Source organism: Exophiala oligosperma (genome assembly GCF_000835515.1).
Source record: "Exophiala oligosperma strain CBS 72588 unplaced genomic scaffold supercont1.7, whole genome shotgun sequence".
In the NCBI taxonomy this organism is placed as follows: Eukaryota; Fungi; Ascomycota; class Eurotiomycetes; order Chaetothyriales; family Herpotrichiellaceae; genus Exophiala; species Exophiala oligosperma.
In genome coordinates, this window is record NW_015622824.1 from 1,930,390 (window position 1) to 1,948,858 (window position 18,469).

General features: G+C 50.9%; 5 protein-coding genes across 5 annotated transcripts; 2 read left to right on the forward strand and 3 right to left on the reverse strand.

The window, feature by feature from the left end:
- Positions 1-3,655: 3,655 nt before the first annotated feature.
- On the forward strand, positions 3,656-5,944 carry PV06_07946 (uncharacterized protein; the record flags this gene model as incomplete). The annotated part of the gene is made up of 5 exons (XM_016409234.1): positions 3,656-4,582; positions 4,636-4,789; positions 4,844-5,021; positions 5,080-5,221; positions 5,340-5,944. 5 exons carry the CDS (start codon positions 3,656-3,658, stop codon positions 5,904-5,906), a joined length of 1,968 nt encoding a protein of 655 aa, XP_016260988.1. The 3' UTR covers positions 5,907-5,944.
- Positions 5,945-7,053: 1,109 nt separating this feature from the next.
- PV06_07947 (uncharacterized protein) lies at positions 7,054-8,152 on the reverse strand. The gene is made up of 2 exons (XM_016409235.1): positions 7,854-8,152; positions 7,054-7,805 (listed from the first exon to the last, which is right to left on the reverse strand). The coding sequence occupies exons 1-2, from the start codon at positions 8,012-8,014 to the stop codon at positions 7,100-7,102; spliced, it is 867 nt and encodes a 288-aa protein (XP_016260989.1). The 5' UTR covers positions 8,015-8,152; the 3' UTR covers positions 7,054-7,099.
- On the reverse strand, positions 8,131-10,661 carry PV06_07948 (uncharacterized protein; the record flags this gene model as incomplete). The annotated part of the gene is made up of 2 exons (XM_016409236.1): positions 8,131-10,364; positions 10,573-10,661. The coding sequence occupies 2 exons, from the start codon at positions 10,659-10,661 to the stop codon at positions 8,249-8,251; spliced, it is 2,205 nt and encodes a 734-aa protein (XP_016260990.1). The 3' UTR covers positions 8,131-8,248.
- A 712-nt stretch (positions 10,662-11,373) lies between these two features.
- Positions 11,374-15,375, forward strand: PV06_07949 (uncharacterized protein). The gene is made up of 2 exons (XM_016409237.1): positions 11,374-14,538; positions 14,592-15,375. Exons 1-2 carry the CDS (start codon positions 11,440-11,442, stop codon positions 14,922-14,924), a joined length of 3,432 nt encoding a protein of 1,143 aa, XP_016260991.1. The 5' UTR covers positions 11,374-11,439; the 3' UTR covers positions 14,925-15,375.
- PV06_07950 (uncharacterized protein) lies at positions 14,305-18,287 on the reverse strand. Its single transcript, XM_016409238.1, has one exon. It carries the CDS (start codon positions 16,218-16,220, stop codon positions 15,687-15,689), a length of 534 nt encoding a protein of 177 aa, XP_016260992.1. The 5' UTR covers positions 16,221-18,287; the 3' UTR covers positions 14,305-15,686.
- Between the last annotated feature and the right edge of the window lie 182 nt (positions 18,288-18,469).

Genomic DNA, 18,469 nt, shown 5'->3' on the forward strand with positions numbered 1-18,469 from the left:
GAGGTGAAGATCTTTAGAAAGGCCTTGGATATTAGCATTGCCGATGCTGCCTTCACAACGATTAGCAAAGGCGACTGGCATAGGCGGGGGTATGATCCGAACCTCTATCGAGGAAACTCAACAGGTAAAGCACAGCCAATATTGGAATGATGCGCACGTCAAGCTTTCGAAGAAGCTTTTTGTATTTTTTCTCGTCATCAGCATCAACTTGATGTGAAGTCTTGCTTGCTGGCTTTGGGAGCTTTCCCACAATGTTTTCTTCGTGGTGGCAGATGTCTTCATTCTTGAGCGGGTCTTTCAGATCCATCTTGGAATGCAGAGGAAAAGAGAGGCCAGCAGGCTCAAAGGGTGGCCGGCATAGCACATATCTATAAGGACGAATGCTTCTTTGACCAGAATGGGGGCCCAGTAACTGTTGCTCTCTCCCTTTCACGCTTTCTACAGTCCATGGTGGTGGCTGGTGGGTCAGGGGCCGCCTTGATTATCCTGCCACCACCGGCTACGGCCCACATCTTCAATTGAGGCTGCAAAGCCTTCAACATTGCGAGCAACCATGACCGTTCGATTTATGATGACGAATGAGTCTGGCAGAATATGATACAAAACTTGTTCGATCGGGTGCGGTGTCATTACCGTTGCCGGTGGTCATCGCCGTAACCGACTCCGTCAGCCAATAGCAGGACAATAGTGTTGTGGGCCTCGTGCCATGCTGGGGTCGCCCCTTTACGTGTATCTCAGGTGGTCATGCCCTAGCCCACCACAAGGTCAGCTTCACAGATATGCCGATTCACCTCATGAGGCTAGCCAATGGCAAAATCGATATATCACTCTCATAAACATATCTTGCACAAAGTTCTCATTGCATGCGAACACAAACTCTTCATTTCCAGAGCGCAAGGTCGACTATTCCAATTGCATCTATTAACATTCCTCTACCAGAGTGTCTGAGAATGAATTCAGAATACCAAACAAGAGAGCCGGGCTGTAATGACAGCAGTCAAGGCAAATATGTGATGTTCAACCAACTTCCTGAAGGGTCTCTGAATGACCGCGGCGAGCCTGCATTGAACAGGTACTCAACTTTCATCACAAAGGATCACGACTACCCTGCTTCTCAAGTGAGTAGCTCTTGACAGATGCCTTCTGCTTGTGCCGAATCCTCATAATTCACAGGCTATGTTATACGCAGCTGGCATCCCTGACAAGGATGCTATGCAAAATAGCCCTCACGTTGGAATAGCATCAGTGTGGTGGGAGGGTAACCCCTGCAAGTACGTGACCATCTTCTCATGTCTCAACAGAGCACTGACATGAGACAGTATGCATCGTGTGTAGACCCTGATGCGATTTCCTGTGCCGTGCTGACCACAGTTTGTCAGTCCTGGATCTGGCAAAGGTTGTGAAAGATTCGGTGACGAAAGAGGGATTCATAGGATGGCAATATAATACTGTGGGAGTATCAGACGCTATCACTGTTGGGACGGAGGGCATGCGATATTCGCTGCAAACCAGAGAACTGATAGCGGACAGCTTGGAGACTGTGACTTGTGCACAGCATCATGACGCTAATATTGCGGTAGCTGGTTGTGACAAAAACATGCCTGGCGTTGTTATGGCAATGGCACGTCACAATCGACCTTCGCTCATGATATACGGAGGCACTATCAAACCAGGATACTCAAAGCTGCTGCGGCAGGTGGTTAACGTGGGGAAGTGCTGGGAGGCCCAAGGTGCTTACCAGTACGGCACACTGGCCAAAGCGGTTGGCGATCCTTCCAAAACACCCGATGATGTCCTCGAAGATATCATTCAAGGAGCCTGCCCCGGTGCAGGTGCATGTGGGGGCATGTACACGGCCAATACGATGGCAACTGCAATTGAAGTTATGGGTTTGATGTTGCCTGGTTCGTCGTCTAGCCCCGCTACTTCCTCCACCAAGATGAGGGAATGTCAAAAGGCGGGTAAATACATTGGCATCTGCATGGAGAGAAGCATCCGGCCTCGGGATCTCTTGACGAAGCAAGCCTTTGAGAACGCTCTGACCATGACCATGGCTCTCGGCGGATCAACAAACGGCGCGCTTCATCTGCTGGCAATTGCCTCTTCTGCTGAGGTGCCCTTATCACTGGCCGACATTCAGCGAGTGAGTGACAAAGTGCCATATATTGCTAATCTTGCACCTGCGGGCCAATATCTTATGGCTGACCTATACGATGCCGGTGGTATACCGGCGGTTTGTAAGCTATTGGTGGCTGCAGGCTTTCTCAATGGCTCAGTGCCTACCATCACAGGGAAAACTTTGGGAGAAAACATCGAGTCGTTCCCGTCCTTGAGTCAAGATCAAGTGATTATCCGACCACTGAGCAACCCAATCAAGCCATCAGGTCACCTTCAAGTTCTAAGGGGGAATCTTGCACCGGGAGGAGCTGTTGCCAAGATTAGCGGGAAAGAAGGCACTTCCTTCGTTGGCAAGGCTCGAGTGTTTGACAAAGAGAAATACTTGAATGCTGCTCTGAACGCAGGTCAAATCCCTCGAGACGAGCAGCTCGTGCTCGTTGTCCGTTATGAAGGCCCGAAGGGTGGACCTGGGATGCCTGAGCAACTGAAAGCATCAGCAGCAATCATCGGGGCTCAGCTGAAGAACGTAGCGTTGGTAACAGACGGAAGATACTCAGGAGCCTCACATGGGTTTATCGTCGGCCACGTCGTACCCGAGGCGATCATGGGTGGTCCCATTGCGATTGTGCAAGATGGAGACACCATGAGAATTTCTGCGGACACTAATGAGATCTCTGTAGATTTGACAGACGCCGAAATCAAGGATAGACTGAAGGCGTGGAAGCCACCGCCAAGCATGGTCACGCGAGGAGTGTTAGCCAAGTATCAGAGGTTGGTGGGATCAGCAGCAACAGGCGCTGTCACCGACCTGTTCTAAGAATGGAGTCAACAGAGTATTTAAGGAGAGAGTCTGGCATGCGTCTGATGAAGCATGTTAGTGACACGGGTCAGTTGAAAGACAGAGCCCAATCTCAACGAGTAAATACAATGCGAACTCATAGTCGTTTGGAAGGAAAGACAAGGGCCGTCTAAAGTAGTGACAACTTTAATGACACCCCCTACCACCCTCGGTAGAGATGGCCCCAGTCTGAACGAAACGCTCGGGCTTTCCCAGGACTCCAATATATTTAAGGGCCGTGCGGTGCGAACTCCTTGGTCAGACGGTGCCTATTACAGGTACTTACTTGTATTGAGGATGCAGCGCCCCAAAGACCATTCCCCGGTGCCCCGGTTTCATACCCCACTCACGGCCGAGCCATACACACGGGCTCAATTATTAAATGCACTCAACCCCAGACACCTGGGATATTTTGATTCGACCACAGAAACACAATTGCAATTCATTGTACCATGTCTGGACCACCGGCCTCGACGCCGCTAATTCGAAGGCGAAGAACAGCTGTGGCATGCAGGAGGTGCAATCAGCAACGCATCCGTTGCGATGCTTCCGCCTCGGGGCTTCCTTGCACAAGCTGTAAACGAGTCAAGAACAATGACTGCAAGCTCATCGACACAAAACGTGCAAGGTGAGTAAGATACCGCATTGTTCTGTCTGAATATAAGGGATTATGTCGTCAGCTTTGTGCCAAACTTCACGATGTCCATGGCTAACGTCCGTCTATCCAGGGGAGTCACCGGTCGATTTGTGTCCCGGGGACAAGTCGATGGCAGCAATGAGGGTCATCCCATGGAATCAGACTCCCCAGGATCACTGATGGCCACAGCGAAGACTCCTGAATACTCCATCGATCTGGAAGAGCTGTGCCCGCGTGAAGATGTGGATGCCACCTACTCCACCCGGGACTTGGATTTGACTTCAGAGGAAATTCCGGAATACCAGTCGGCACCAGCATATGGCCTATCATCAAAACAGAGGGCACATAACATCCATTTGCCTTCTACTCCCACTTGGGCCGAGAGCTGGTACGTGTCATACATCTTGCACACCACAAACAACGAGCAGCCGCTACTAAACAATCCATCGAACAGAAGCCACCACGGGCATCATCCGGCCAATCCTCAAGAAGCCAGAATGAGTAACAATGCTGTTCGACAGTTGCTACCTCCGCTGAACTTAATCGATGCCATGATTGACGCCTATTTTGCTCACTTTCATGCCTTTTGTCCGCTTTTGGACGAGGCGCAGGTCCGTTTATCTCTTCGAGAACAATGTCTGCCGACAGTGTTGCTTCGATGTATGCTCTTCGTCGCTTCTATACACTGTGAGATGGCGCTGCTGCGGGAGATGGGATACAACGACCGCGTCGAGGCCGAAGACAGCTTGTTTAACAAGGCAAAAGCAGCGTTCGACACGGATGTCGAAACGGACAGTATGACGATGCTGTGCTCTTCCTACCTGTTACATTACTGGTCCGGAAGGCCATCCATCTTCAAAGACAGTATATGGTGGTTAGCTGGTGCCATTAGGGGCGCGCAGTCCATGGGATTGCACCGCAGTATGAGAGAGAGCAACGCTCCGACGCCTCAGAAGCGGTTGTGGCGGAAGATTTGGTGGTTACTTTACGTGTGTTTTGCTGTTACATTCCTCTCGCAATAACGCTGATCTTTGGCTCATAGATTCGTGATCGGCAAATCTCCATCTCTCTGGGAAAGCCGTTTCTCATAAACGACAACGACTGTGATTTGGGGCCCTTGGAAGAAGATGATTTAACGGATGAAACCTTGGACACCAGGGCTTTTGTCCTAGCACAAGCACGTCTCGCGATTGCCGGTTGGTCGCAGCCCGCTTCTCCATTCGAGACCTATTTGTGTTGACCGGTTGCAGCCTCGAATATCTTTGCACTGTTTTCTCCTTGTGCATTCACCTGTGGCACTAGCGAGCAGGACGTCGTCCGCTTGGTGAAGGAATATCTCGACACATTCTACAGTCAACTCCATATCAATATGGCAGAGCGGAATGCTCGAAGGAAACCATTAGGGCTGATTCTTCACATGACTGCAAGGTGGGTACTATATGCCCTCTCCATCCGTCGTGGCACTTTCCTGAATCTGGATCAACAGCTACTACAAAATCCTGGCGTTCCGGATGCTCGAGAGGAAGATTCTGGCATCTGCAACCGATGCGCCGAGAGAGATTGAGCAATGCACAACCGAAATACTGCAGGCCGCGGAGGATGTGACGTCGCACTTCGAAGAGGTTCTTGTGAGCTTCAAAGCGCGTCACTTCCCTATGATCTGGTATCTTCCATCCGCCACCACCCATTGACCTATACTAATGCGGCGGCAGCATATCTTCGGTTTTTGCGGCGATGATAGTGCAGTTTGTCTATTCAAGAAGGCCCGCGCTGGGAGAAGCGCGAAGTGTACTTGGCCAACAGCTGCGTTTCAATTTGCTTGGGCTCAAGGAATTCGAAGACTGCTACAGTCTTGCTCACTGGATTCGAGAGCTGTTTCTCCGTATTCGAGACAGAACCAGGACAACCCAATCCGTAACGGCGGCTGTTGCCATCAGTGGCACGCACTCAACAACCGGCGAAGATGATACGCGGACGGCGACGGATCCCAATCAGCTTGATATAACTTCGAACAACAGCTTGAAGCATTCTTGGTCAAATGCTATTCCTTCGAATGACTTTGTGGCACCAGTGACGACTATCAATGGTCACCATGACACCCTGGGCGGACAAACGATACCAGACCCGACAGAACCTGAGATGATGTACTCCGAACACCCACCCCTGGACCTCAATTTCTCTCTAGATGGTGATTCCGAGCTACTTCGATACCAAACCCTACAGATGTTTGCGGACGAGTTTCCAACCAGTCTCTTGGACGATTTTCAATATATCGACAGCGTCGGTGGCTACTTTGAGCGGCCTGGTGGATAGTACGGCCTCTTTCATTTCGTGGTGTGCCGAGAAGCCCCGTTCAAGGCCCTCCGGGGCAAACGGACATCTCAAATGACATTCTTCACCGGACATTGAACAGGAGATCACTCATGTGATTATCCTCCAATGCCTATGACAATGTTCCGTCCGTAGCTGATGTGTTGTCGGGGAGTTTACGACCGTGCCAGCCCACAGTACTCGGGGGTCGACGGGCCTTGACGCACAAGGCTGAACAACGGGCTCAATGAACTCGGCGACGGAGTCGAACCACGTTGTCGCGGTTGATCCGAGTATCAACAAATCGCGAAGGAGCTCGTGCGCTCTCGACAGCAACGCCAGTGTCGACCTGTGGCGACACAGATCTACACGTTCAGCCTTACCTTGAACCGATATTATCCAGGATGATGTCTATATACCCTGGACGACTGCTTCCACGCTGCCGGAGGTGAGCGGGTGAGAGAGGGTCAATGTGGTGCGTATCGCTCTCAAGAAATCGGGCTTGTCCCCCCAACCTCTAGAGATATAAGAGATATTCTTTTGTATCTAGAGTCGACAAGTTGAAAAGAGAGAAAAAAGGTGGTAAATTTTTAGATCTAAAAGTTCAAGACCCCTACGGAGTATATAAAGACTGAAATATGAAGACTCTTTTTATTGTCATTGAATATTATGAAACCCATTCTCAAAACTCGACGTACTGAAGAGACCATGGTAAAATTAGATCGTCGTCGCGAGGGTGCGAGAGTGCATAACAGCGTAAGTAGAAGGGGGAGAAGAAAGTCAGGAGAGAGTTGGATCGCGAGCAGGTCGGCTGAAAAAGCGGCACCGTCTGCAGTTGGCGTGTCAAGATGCCCGGAGCAGTTCGAGTGCAGTGACTGAATGGAAATCATGCAGACCGCCAGTGATCTACAGCATTCCAGCTATCGGAGTTTTTTAACGAGCGTTGAAAACTCCAGTAAGCGGCCACGACAGCCTGGAGTGGCATTGAGAATTGGACCTCCATCGATTGTGCTGCCCAAGTGCAGGGGAATATGGGTATTTTTCGTCTGGCCAAGGCGATTGATGCCTAGAATCCGCCCCCGGTCAAAGCCCAGGCTCATTATTGCGGTCCGGGCAAGGTGCGGGAGGTATGCACAATCTTAGATACGATACCAAAGTACAGGAGATGCCATCATTGCCTGTTGGGTATCTGGTTTCTATTTCAATCCTCCCGATAGAAGGATACTCTGTCCAGTCAAATATCCAGTTTTGCACAACATTGTCACCACATTGGCGCATTCTTGCGGCGTCCCTAATCTGCCTACAGGTATATTTCGCACATCTCCAGGCGTTCCCTCGAGGAATTTGGCATTGGGTATCATACCAGTCTCACCGATCATTGCGGGTGCGACGTCGTTGACGGTGATGCCATCCTTGGCAAGCTTCAGTGCCAGATTCTTCACCATACCCATCAAGCCTGCCTTGGAACTGGCATAGTGGCAGCCATTTATGCCACCACCATACCCGCTGATTGACGAGATCATGATAATGCGTCCCCATTTCTGCTCGCTCATATGCGGCACAGCCAGTTTGGCGAGGATAAAAGGCGCCCGCAGGTTGATTTGAATGGTATAATCAAACTCTTCATACGTAATGTCCCCGATTTGTGGTATTCTTTTCCCATATCCAGCATTGGCAACCAGGATGTCTGGACAATGGCCGTGCTCTGTCTCGATCTCTGCATAAAGATTCTCCATCTGTTCTGCCGACGCCATGTCTACCTGATGTGTGGAGATCTTTTGATCCGACGAGGACGCTTGGAGTTCCGCGAGGAGAGTGTCAACACTCGCCTTGTTCTTAGAGTATGTCAAGGCCAGATGGCAGCCTTGTCGATAGAGGTCTCGGGCACACCCTGAGCCGATGCTATGTGAGTCAGCTTTTGTCTCTTCCTGCACGCTGACGCCGACTTACCCTCCAGAGGCACCAGTGATCAGCGCAACCCGCCCTCTGAGTTCATTGTCGACGGACATTGCAAAATTCAACAAAGTGAAGGGCGATGAGTTTGTGGAGTAGTATAAAACTGCAATTGGGGGCAACCGCTGTATTAAATGCGATGCCTTATCTGAGAACATCCGGTGCCCAACAGAACAACCACTTTCGTGCTCACGACTTCGGAGACTGCGCCGATGCGAGTTGCAGACGATGCGGGGAAATTAATCTGGGTTGGGGGAACGGCAATCGACAGGGTCGGCTATTAGCGGCGGCCGACTGTGGCCCGATGAGACATTCGCTTACAGTACGCTGGTGAGAAACCAAAACATCGTTGTGAGATTGTCTGGTCGCGGTTCATCATTCTTCCCCGATTCTCAAAAGAATAGATTACCGCTCCAATCCCAGTTTGTGTTGTTGTTCAGCTGCTGCCATTGCACACCTTGGTTTTGTGGAAGAAACGACGGGTGGTCGAAGCCGGCCATGGGAGCAAGAAGGTGTGCTCCATTGCCTGACAATTGATCTCCAGAGACGTAGTCGCCCACAGCCTCGAGGTCAAGCCAGGAGAAGTCATTGGCCGGACTATATTGGAAAAATCCCTGAGCATCGACCCGGACACTACCACTTGAGGATCGTTGCGTATCGGACGCTGTTGGTGACTGCACTGAGTGCTGTGCTCGGACACCACTTTTGGGAGGCTTCACCCACAGCAGCTCCAGTAATCTGGCGTAACGCGAACCTGGATCCTGTGCAGAGACAGAAGCTCGTTTGAGTACGTCCATGGCTTGGATGACCAGTGTCCGAACTTGCCTTTCTTCTATTTCCGACATTACACCAAACGATCTCGCCTTGTACAGAAACACAGCCGAGTATATACAATACAGATAATACCGCAGCGGCATATATCGCAGAAATCTGCCAGGGTCGATCTGCGTACTGAGGAGAGTCAGGTATGCCTTGGCCGCAGCAACACTGGCCCAAATGAACCGTGCATCAGGCATTGCGCCAACGTTGCTGAATACGTTACGAAGGTGATCTCTCAGCGAGTGGGCATCGGTCTTGGGCTTGTTGGCAATGGCCTGAGATATTGCAGCTTGGAACACAAATGCATTGGTGTACAGACACAAGTATTCGTAGGAGAGTTGGAGGGTAACTTTGATGTGAGGCGAGCACTCCAATTTCCCCCAGGTTGTGTTCCAACGGGCGAGGGCATTGCGGAAGTCGTCGACATACTTGACATAATCACCCATGAGCATCATCTGCCCACTGGTTCTCATGCCCGAGTACAGAACATCGTGCACATTAGAATAGAGTTGGGTGAGATCAAGGGTGGCTTGCATGATTTTTGCGTAGTCTTCGTCACCTGGACTGAATGGCTGCAGGGAGGGAAAATCTTGAGGAGATAACCCTGTCATGGGTCCAGGGCCTCGGGACCAAAAGGCTTTGCCAATCCGCACGGAGATGAGGCGATCTGAGACGTAGCAATTGGCCCAAGCAAGGCGTTTGCGGCCGTCGATCCTGGCTTCTTCGGCAGACTCCTGACGAAATGCGGTTCTATCCAGTCCGAGAAAGTAGCCCGTTCGCAGCGCAATACCGACATGCATCCACGCACTGCGGTCTTCCTCACCTCGACCAACTGCCTCTATGCGGTTTCGCAGGCCTTGTGGTTCCCATTCAGCAAGGAGGAGAAGCGCTTCAACAGCTTCAACCTCACAGTCGTGACCTGCAGCGATCCCTGATATCAGATCATGCATATATCGAGAACAACAGAGGTGTATATTCGGTTGTTCGATCAAGTCTTTAGATGATATCGTCAGAACGGCAGTCAGCAGATGTTTATCATTAGCTGCAAATATATCCAATTGCGCGGGATCGAAATATCTCCGTGGCACCAGAGGAAGGTAGGCATGGTAATGCTCAGCATAGCGTCGAACAAGCATTTGTATCATGTCTGGCTCAAGGTAGCCCTCTCGGACCAGGCGATAAGTCGAAATACCAGCATGGATGCCGTTGATCGAACCACGAGGCGCTGACCCAGATCCATCACCCGCATTCTGATTCGGCGTCAAACTAGTCTTATATGTGTTCGCTGATGCTTGTAGATGTTCTGCCTCTCGATTGGCGACGTCCTTCAGAAGCTGCCATGCATCGGAAGGATTTCTCGGTATGGTATGCCCCAGAGTACTGTCGACCGTTGACGCAGAGTCATCGTCTTCTGCTGTGTTTCCTGCTGATGTGCCGTCCTGGTGTTCTTTGCCAGTTGTTGTCCGTGGAGTAATCTGAGAGGGAGGAGATAGTACGTAGGAGCTGGAAGGAGGGTTCGAAGACTTGTCGAGAAGAGGTGTTAAAGGAACATGGGTAAGCCCTGCGGTGGATGTCGTTGAGATGGTCTTCTTCCTGACTCGACTGCCACCGCGGTTGGAGGTGCCCAGGACACATTCGCGCTTCTCCTTTTTGCAGCGACCACACGGAGGTTGTCCGCCTGAGGCTTCCCTGCAATCATAGTCAATGATAAAACTCCAAGCGATCTACTTTGAAGTTGCCGAAGGACGGCTATTGCAAAGAATAGCCGGGCTGGACAGGTAAGATTCAAGACGACTGGAGGAATACGAAGGGTCCACCGAGAATGTCATAAAGAGTCGCAGGCAGGGCACCATAGCTCGGGGAAGAGGTGAAACCAAAACTGGTGGAGGCAGCTCACAGGTCACAGCGACTTTTACGAGCCCGACAGACGATGCAGGCTCTTGACACGCGCTTCAAGGTATGCGCAGAAGGGCTTTGGTCGGCCATCAGCGAGGCGAGGAGCGAAGCGGAGGAGTTTACTTGGGATCATCGCAGTTCAGCTGGAGGCTGGTCATTTTTCAATGGCGGGGGGATGGAGAAGCTTCAAAGACTGGCCCGGTAGGGGATCCTCCGGGGATCTTTTAGGCATTGTTTCAGGCATACCGCTTCCTACCACACTACCCACCAAGGCTTTTCGAAACCACCTGAGAAAACCTGGGCTTACCTAACATCCCCCGCCAAACCCCACCCGCGCCTAATTGACGCCTTTACTGTCTCCTGAACGCAGTGCACTAAATACAGTAAACATCGCCGTAGCCACAAAGGTACGAGCTGCCGGTGCGCGCAGAACGCGTTGTCGTTCCGCGTCATAGTTCAACAATTAATGAGGATGCTTCAGGCAGCAGAATGAACTTGCATGAAACAAGGATGCTTCATTCAAGTCGGCCGTTCCAATGCTGTCCATGGCGTTGCTTTTGCTTGATGGCTTCTTTGTAATAACAGCAAGGACGTGATCAACAAAATTTCTTTCTGTTCACCGCAGATTTTGTGCCGTTACTTCGCCACGTTCATTCACCGCGCTGCTTCACTTACTATTTCCTCCAAAGATCTCGCGCCTCAATGCGCTACCTCGCCTTGGTTCTTCCTTATTTGCTCAAGCCTTTCGATTTTGCCTGACCCATTCAACACCGCTCATTCATGCAGGCGCCCTGCCAGCCCTGTGTTTGCCTTGTTGCCAATGTGAAGAGGGACATCGTTCCTTAAGACCCTCCGATCTCCCGCCTTCATGATGGCCGACAACAACAATCGTGCTGTTACCACCAAAATTGAAGATCTTCAGGACGACATTGCTTTTAGAGAGGGCCTTATTGCCAGTCTTCAAGAGGTGGGCACAAATGAGGATGAGCCAGAGGTTCAAGATCACCGCGCCGCAATTCAATCTCACCAAAAGCAAATCCGTGCATTACAACGAACGATGAATGACACCGGCGCTGCGAACGCAGACAACCGTCAAATGTCGTCCTCGCAAGATGTTCAAAGTACCACTGGTACCAAGACCTCATATGTCAGACCGTCGCTACCAAAAGCCAGCCATCTTGATAGGAAGCGCCTCAGAATTGACATCTCTGACGATGATGGTCACGCTGTCCATCCCTCAAAATCACGCCGGACTACCCCAAGTTCATGCTTCACAGCAGCACCCTCACCTGCTGAATCATCAGGTAGTGTGGATAGTCTTCCTGAGTTGATTTCCCTCTTTGGTTCCGAAGAAGATATTGAACGCAATAGTCAAATCTGGAGGCAACTTGAAGAACGCAAGAAACAAGAAGAAGCCGATGCGGATCTTGCAAGAATTTTGGACCAACAATGGAGTCAGGAAGCTGTGAACGAGGATCAAGTTCCTCCCACTCACCAGGTTGACTACACCCAGCGTTTCCTTTCGAACGATGGTACCCTCCATCGCCGCCTTGCCAATGACGGAAGTCAATCCAACTCGTCTGGAAGTACTTCAACTTCACTTTTGCAAACTACAGGCCCTAAGTCAAACCACTCTTTCACATCCTCTGCGCCCGAGTCTTCAGAGCATCGAGGACTGATCAAGGATCAAGCCCTTCCTACTCGAACACTAGGCTCAGCACTTCACATAACGATTGAAGATGAATCTGGACCGTCACCGCGTGATCACTTTGAGTCTCGGTCATCATTACATCCTCCAGCAGGGGCGATGCCAGGGGCTTTTCCGGGATCGCAGCATACCATCAGTACCGGCGGCACTCCAGTCTACGATTTGACCCTGTACGATAGTTCTCCCTTGACCAACTCCCAACCTTCCTTTACTCTGCCCTCCAGCACCGTCAACCCGTCACCTCTACCTTTTGGTGCTCCATCGTCCCTGCCACACTACTATGTACGAGATCAGTACGTCGATCCAACGAAGACCAAAGAGGAAATTGAGACGCTATTGAAACATATCAGACCGGATGAGGAGTTCGCACCGGATCAAGTAGCCCACCAGCCAAAGGAGCTCGATGCAACTATGATGCCACACCAATTGTACGGACTGACTTGGATGCAAAAGATGGAAGATGGCACTAACAAGGGTGGAATTCTTGCCGATGACATGGGGCTGGGCAAGACTATCCAGAGCATAGGTTTGATCTTGAGCCGGCCACCACCAGCCAACAAGCACTTGCCGACTCTTGTCGTGGCTCCGGTAGCTCTGATGCATCAATGGAAACGCGAGCTGGAAAAGATGGTTAAGTCGCGACATCGTCTCAACGTTTTCGTCCTTCACGGACAGACGAGAAGCACAACTTGGTCGGCACTACGCGCTTACGATATCGTACTCACCACGTATGGTCTACTGTCATCAGAATTGAAGCGCAAACTCGATTGGGAACAAAAGAAGGCGTTAAACCCTGATGCACGCGACGATTGTCCAGTGTTAGGCGAGCGTTCACATTTCCACCGCGTCATCCTAGATGAAGCACAAAATATCAAGAATGCCCGTACGAAGGGAGCATTGGCTGCATGCCGAGTCAATGCAGACCATCGCTGGGCCCTCACCGGGACTCCGATGCAGAACAACGTGGAGGAAATGTTCAGCTTAGTCAAATTCTGCCGCATTCGCCCTTACAATGATTGGGATTTGTTCAGATCAATGATTTCTAAGCCTCTCAAGGAGAACTGGGCAAACCGAAAGAAAAAAGCCATGCAAACATTACAAGCATTGCTTCGGGCAATTTTGCTGCGGCGAACCAAGCAGTCGAAGATCAATGGTCAACCAATCCTACAACTGCCGAACAAGCATACCGTAGAAGAACGAGTCGTCTTCAACGAGGATGAGTCGACCTTTTACAAAGCACTTGAGACGAAGGCACAGATCCAGATCAACAAATACATCCAGAGAAACACGATCGGCAGAAATTATTCCCATGCGCTTGTCCTCCTGTTGCGCCTGAGGCAAGCGGCTTGTCACCCACATCTTGTGACCCAAAGCAAGGATTTCCTCCAAGCCGCCGGCAACCTCGATTCCAACGATCTCATCACGAACGCTACTGAACTCAAGGCAGATGTTGTTAAACGCTTGAAAGAGGCCGACTCCTTCGAGTGTCCAATTTGTATGGATGTGGATGAAAACCCGGCTCTTTTCCCCTGTGGTCATAGTCTCTGCAACGATTGTCTCTGCAAATTGGTGGATCAGGCCACCACGGATGCCGATGGCCTTCCGAAATGCCCGCATTGTCGTTCTCAGATTGATGCGAACAAAGTCACCGATGTTTTGAGTTTCTACCGGGTGCATTGTCCCGACCGAGAAGGTGTGGAACCTCTTCCTGACGTGGACTCAGACTCGGATTCAAATTCAGGTTTTAGTGACGAGAGTGATGAAGACGACAGTGATGATCTTGACGGCTTCGTTGTGTATGACACTGAAGATTCTGACGATGAGAAGTCGAAAGGCAAGTTACCAATCCGGTCAAAGCCAAAGAAGAACAAGAACAAGAAGTCTGCAAAGCTCAAGGATAACCCAAAGTCCCATTCTGCTTTCAAATCTCTTGCACAATTGCGCAAAGAAGGACTCAAAAACAAACATGCTAAGCGGAAGTACCTCAAACGTCTTCGAAAGAATTTTGTGACTTCGGCAAAGATCGAACGAACTGTGCAGCTACTCGAAGAGATCAGAGACCGTGGTGAGAATGAAAAGACAATCATTTTTTCAAACTTCACTTCATTCCTGGATCTCCTTGAAGTCCCGCTGTATGATCACCAAGACTTTCGCCGTTACGTTCGCTACGATGGAAGCATGTCTTCCAATGATCGAAACAACGCAGTGTTGACATTCACGGAGAATCCTGATTGCAAGATTATACTCATCAGTCTCAAGGTCAGTACAAACGGCTCTTTCGACCACTCATGACCAAGCTAACATTGGTATAGGCGGGCAATGCAGGATTGAACCTTACAGCCGCAAATCATGTGATCATGATGGATCCTTTCTGGAACCCATTTGTTGAATTCCAAGCAGCAGACCGCTGTTATCGAATTGGACAGAAGCGCGACGTGACGGTTCACCGAGTCTTGATTGGCGAAGGGGAAGATTCAGAGAGTGAACCTACACCTGGAGGATTCACTGTCGAGGATCGTATCTTGGCCCTGCAAGAGAAAAAGCGCAATTTGGTTGAGACGGCTCTTGATGAGTCTGCAGGAAAAGATGTCGCGAGACTTGGAGTGAGAGAACTCGGTTATCTCTTCGGCCTCAACCAACTATGATTGTAGATGGGTTCCGCTGGTCCTCTGCAACCATGTTGGAGGATGAAATTGCCTGTTCCACTCTGCGATACTGGCTTGCTTCTATTCCTTCGCATCCTCACACCGACAAACTCAAGAGCTTTCCACGATCAATCAACTGCAAGGAGCTACCTGCTGTGGCCCATTGCCCATCACAACTCTTTTCGATGAGTACTTTTTTCGACCACGGCCTATTGTTTTCAGCACCACGATTGTTTTTATTGTACGAGTACACGATCATGATACCCCGAGAATTCCAGTCGATATGCGCCACATGAAGGACGGAGTTCAACTATGGGCAGTCGAATGCATGTGTTAGAGTAGATATGCAGGTGGTTTTCTTTCGTCGCTTCAAGGTATTATGGGATTCAGACTAGTCATGGCATCAAGAGTCAGCTCAAAACCAGAGCAGAATTATTTCACGCGATAGAGCAAGCTCTGTAGATAGTCGAATACGACTCATCCAACTTTTGTTCTTCTTCCGCGCGAATCGAGACAAAGGGATCGTGTCTATGGGATTGTGTCTTTATCGAGTCTGTGTCAAAGCATTGACAATGGCCGGACACTTGATAAAGCACCGAGTCCTTTGTTGAGATGTAATCCTCTTTGTCCCGATTCTGCCCATGAGTGATCCAGGAACACGACTAATAACCAGTCCATGAGATGACCTTTTTTTCTCTCTCTCTCGTATTCTGATTTATTCTTACATTCCATACGCCTCTCGCTCACGGGGCTTCACCTGGTTCAATACTCGTCAACGATACTGATCGACTTTCCAGATTGTGCCATCACCATGCCTGAACCAGGAAATCCCAATGACCTCAATGGTGCCAGCGCTCTAGAAGCCGGCATACCTCCACAGATCTCATCGGTGCGTTCATTTACCATCGATCCCGAACCCGACTTCGTCAGAACCTCAACTGAACCGCCTTCTCCTCGCCCCCTTCCAGATCGTCCAGCCTCGTCATCGCCGCCTTTGGACTCGTACGATGACTCGTCGGACGTCACTTGGACACCGCCGGAAACGCACATCTCTTCTCTTCCGCCTCCGCGGCCGCGTCCCGCTCGGGCGGAGCCCGCGACCACCGGTCGCCCCCGGACCGGCGAAGTCAACGAACGATTCCCCGCCTTTGGCGACGCGGCCAACACCCTGATCGGTGCTCGTTTGCTCCTCCTCGACGCTCTGCATCGCCGCCCGGTCAACGACTGGCCCACCCTCACGGTCGAGCAGCACTTCAACTCCTTGTTTTCTCGAATCAGCCCGGAGACGGGCCACATCAAGACCGGTCAAGACCTGACGCGCACCAAGGTCGACCTTTCACGCGCCATGGCCGCCGGGCAGGCCTTTCGCCGGCAGCGCGGATTGGGCAACGCGGGGAAGGCGGTCCGCCTCGACGAGCCCACCGCCGGTGACGGAACAGCCACGTCGCCCAAGGACGCCGGGCCCAAGCAGTTGCTGCGGCGTAAAGTGGTGGCGAGAGCGAAACAGGGCATCGCCACGGCGCTGAGGTTCGAGGCGGAATTCGGTATGGGGTTCCTGCATCGGCAGGAGGCGTCGACCAATCTGAGAGGAGAAGACCCGGACCGACGCAGAGGCAGATCCAGGACCAAGCAGCCCCCTCGACCACCGGGGGTGTCGAGGGAGGAAGTTGCTCTGTCCTTGTCGATGTTGCGTGAGAGTTTTCCTGGGTTCTACGACATCGTCGAGGCCCGTCACTCGTCGATTGGACAAGATCGCGACGATGGCGCACCGTCGAGGGCGAAAGGTCTGGGGAAAGGGGAGATGGAAAAGATGCCCACGGCGGGACAGATCAACGGGATCGGTCTACAAGGTACGTCGTTCTCCTCACGTCCTATCGTGCGCCCACCGTCGAGGACGTCGACCTCTGATGGATCAATGAGCACTCCTATATCATTCGGAGGACGACAGTATGCTTCACTACGGGTCGTCGAACCGACTCGGGGATCAAAAGGTCAAGTCAGGATTCAGCAACCTCGACCGGCAGTCACAGCCCGTTATCAGCCGGTGAGTAGGTTCTACGAGGAACCCGATCCGTACTCTGAACAGGCTCAAGACAGCATCCACCCTTCACATGGCGGTGAGTACACGGAAAAGTTCGAGGTCGAGTCCAAAACGGCAAAGGTTTGTACGGCCATGAGAAAGGTGTCGTCAATGGTCAAGGCTTTCGCAAAGGGGGTCGGACTTCGGTCGTCGTCGTCGTCGTCGTCCAACAAGACTCCAAAGGAGGAGAAAAGATGGGCGCGTGGCGCCGAGTCGTCACGCAATGCCTTGAGAGACCGCAATCGACATGTTGATCTCCAAGGACAAGAGGAGGGAATCAGAGGTAAGGGATTTCACTCTACGTCGTCGCGGGTCGAGTTGCTGCCGTCGTCGTCGTTGTCAACACCACTTCGAGATTCCACGTCACGTTCAAATGGCCCTGGCCTTGCTTCGTCAAGTCGGCCTTCTCGATATTATGACTCGCCTGGGATCATGAACGCGATTCGATCGAGTATGGAACGACCAGTGACAGAGGCAAGACTTGTCACGGTCCCAAAACCCCGACCTCGGAAGTTGAAGAAGAATCCGAAAGTCGGAGTGGATTCGAACTCGACTCGAAGATGAAGATGATCGTTGGAAACGGCGACAAGGTAAGTCACATGCGAGCGAGATACGACGGCAACTGTTCCTGTCGTCTTGAAGAAGACCAGGACGATCAGACCACAACCAAACAAGACAAGGTAAGGCAAGTTCAAATGGAAAAAGAAGAAAAACAAGCAGGTCTTGGTTTCTCTCTTCTCTGGAGCTTTCTCATGAATTTACGAAAACAACAGGTCAGAGTATTTTGTGCTGCTTGCGGTAGTCATGGTCATGTTGACATTCCAGCTGGGCAAATAGAATTGAATTTTGTTTTGTTTTGTTTTTTTGGTTCGAGTACTACATGGCTTCATCTTCGCCCCTCAATCATTTCATCAATCATGATACACTTGCAATATATCGTTCCCCTTGTGTAGGTACCTTGTGACTATGTTATTCATGGCCAGGGGGGCACTTTGTTCAGGCGAAGGTCCCAAATATATCCGAGACATCACACCATGCGTTCATGATCTCCCAACGCGAGACTTACTCTCGATTTAGCATTTGCCCCCCCGGTTGTCCCACTCAATACTGTACTGTATAGTGATGGTACGGAAAACAAAAAGACGTCGAGAGAAGGGAATGGAATGTGGCTCAAAAGTGGTGTTGGTTTTTTTGTCGTTGCTGTTCCTGTACAGTTTTTCGCAAACAGAAGAACGAAAAAAGGAAAAGAAGGACTCTCGTATTTTTAATGTTTTCATATGATTAGGTGTACTCGATATTACTATCCTCTTTTCTTCTATATTAGATCTCTTTCTTTCGCATTCAATGCCATCGCTATGCCTTTTTTTTTCCAAAACAAAAGGAAATTGTCAAAACTCAGTACCGTGCCATATCGCTATGCTGTTGCCATGCTATGCCCATCCCATGCTATGCTATGCCATGCTAT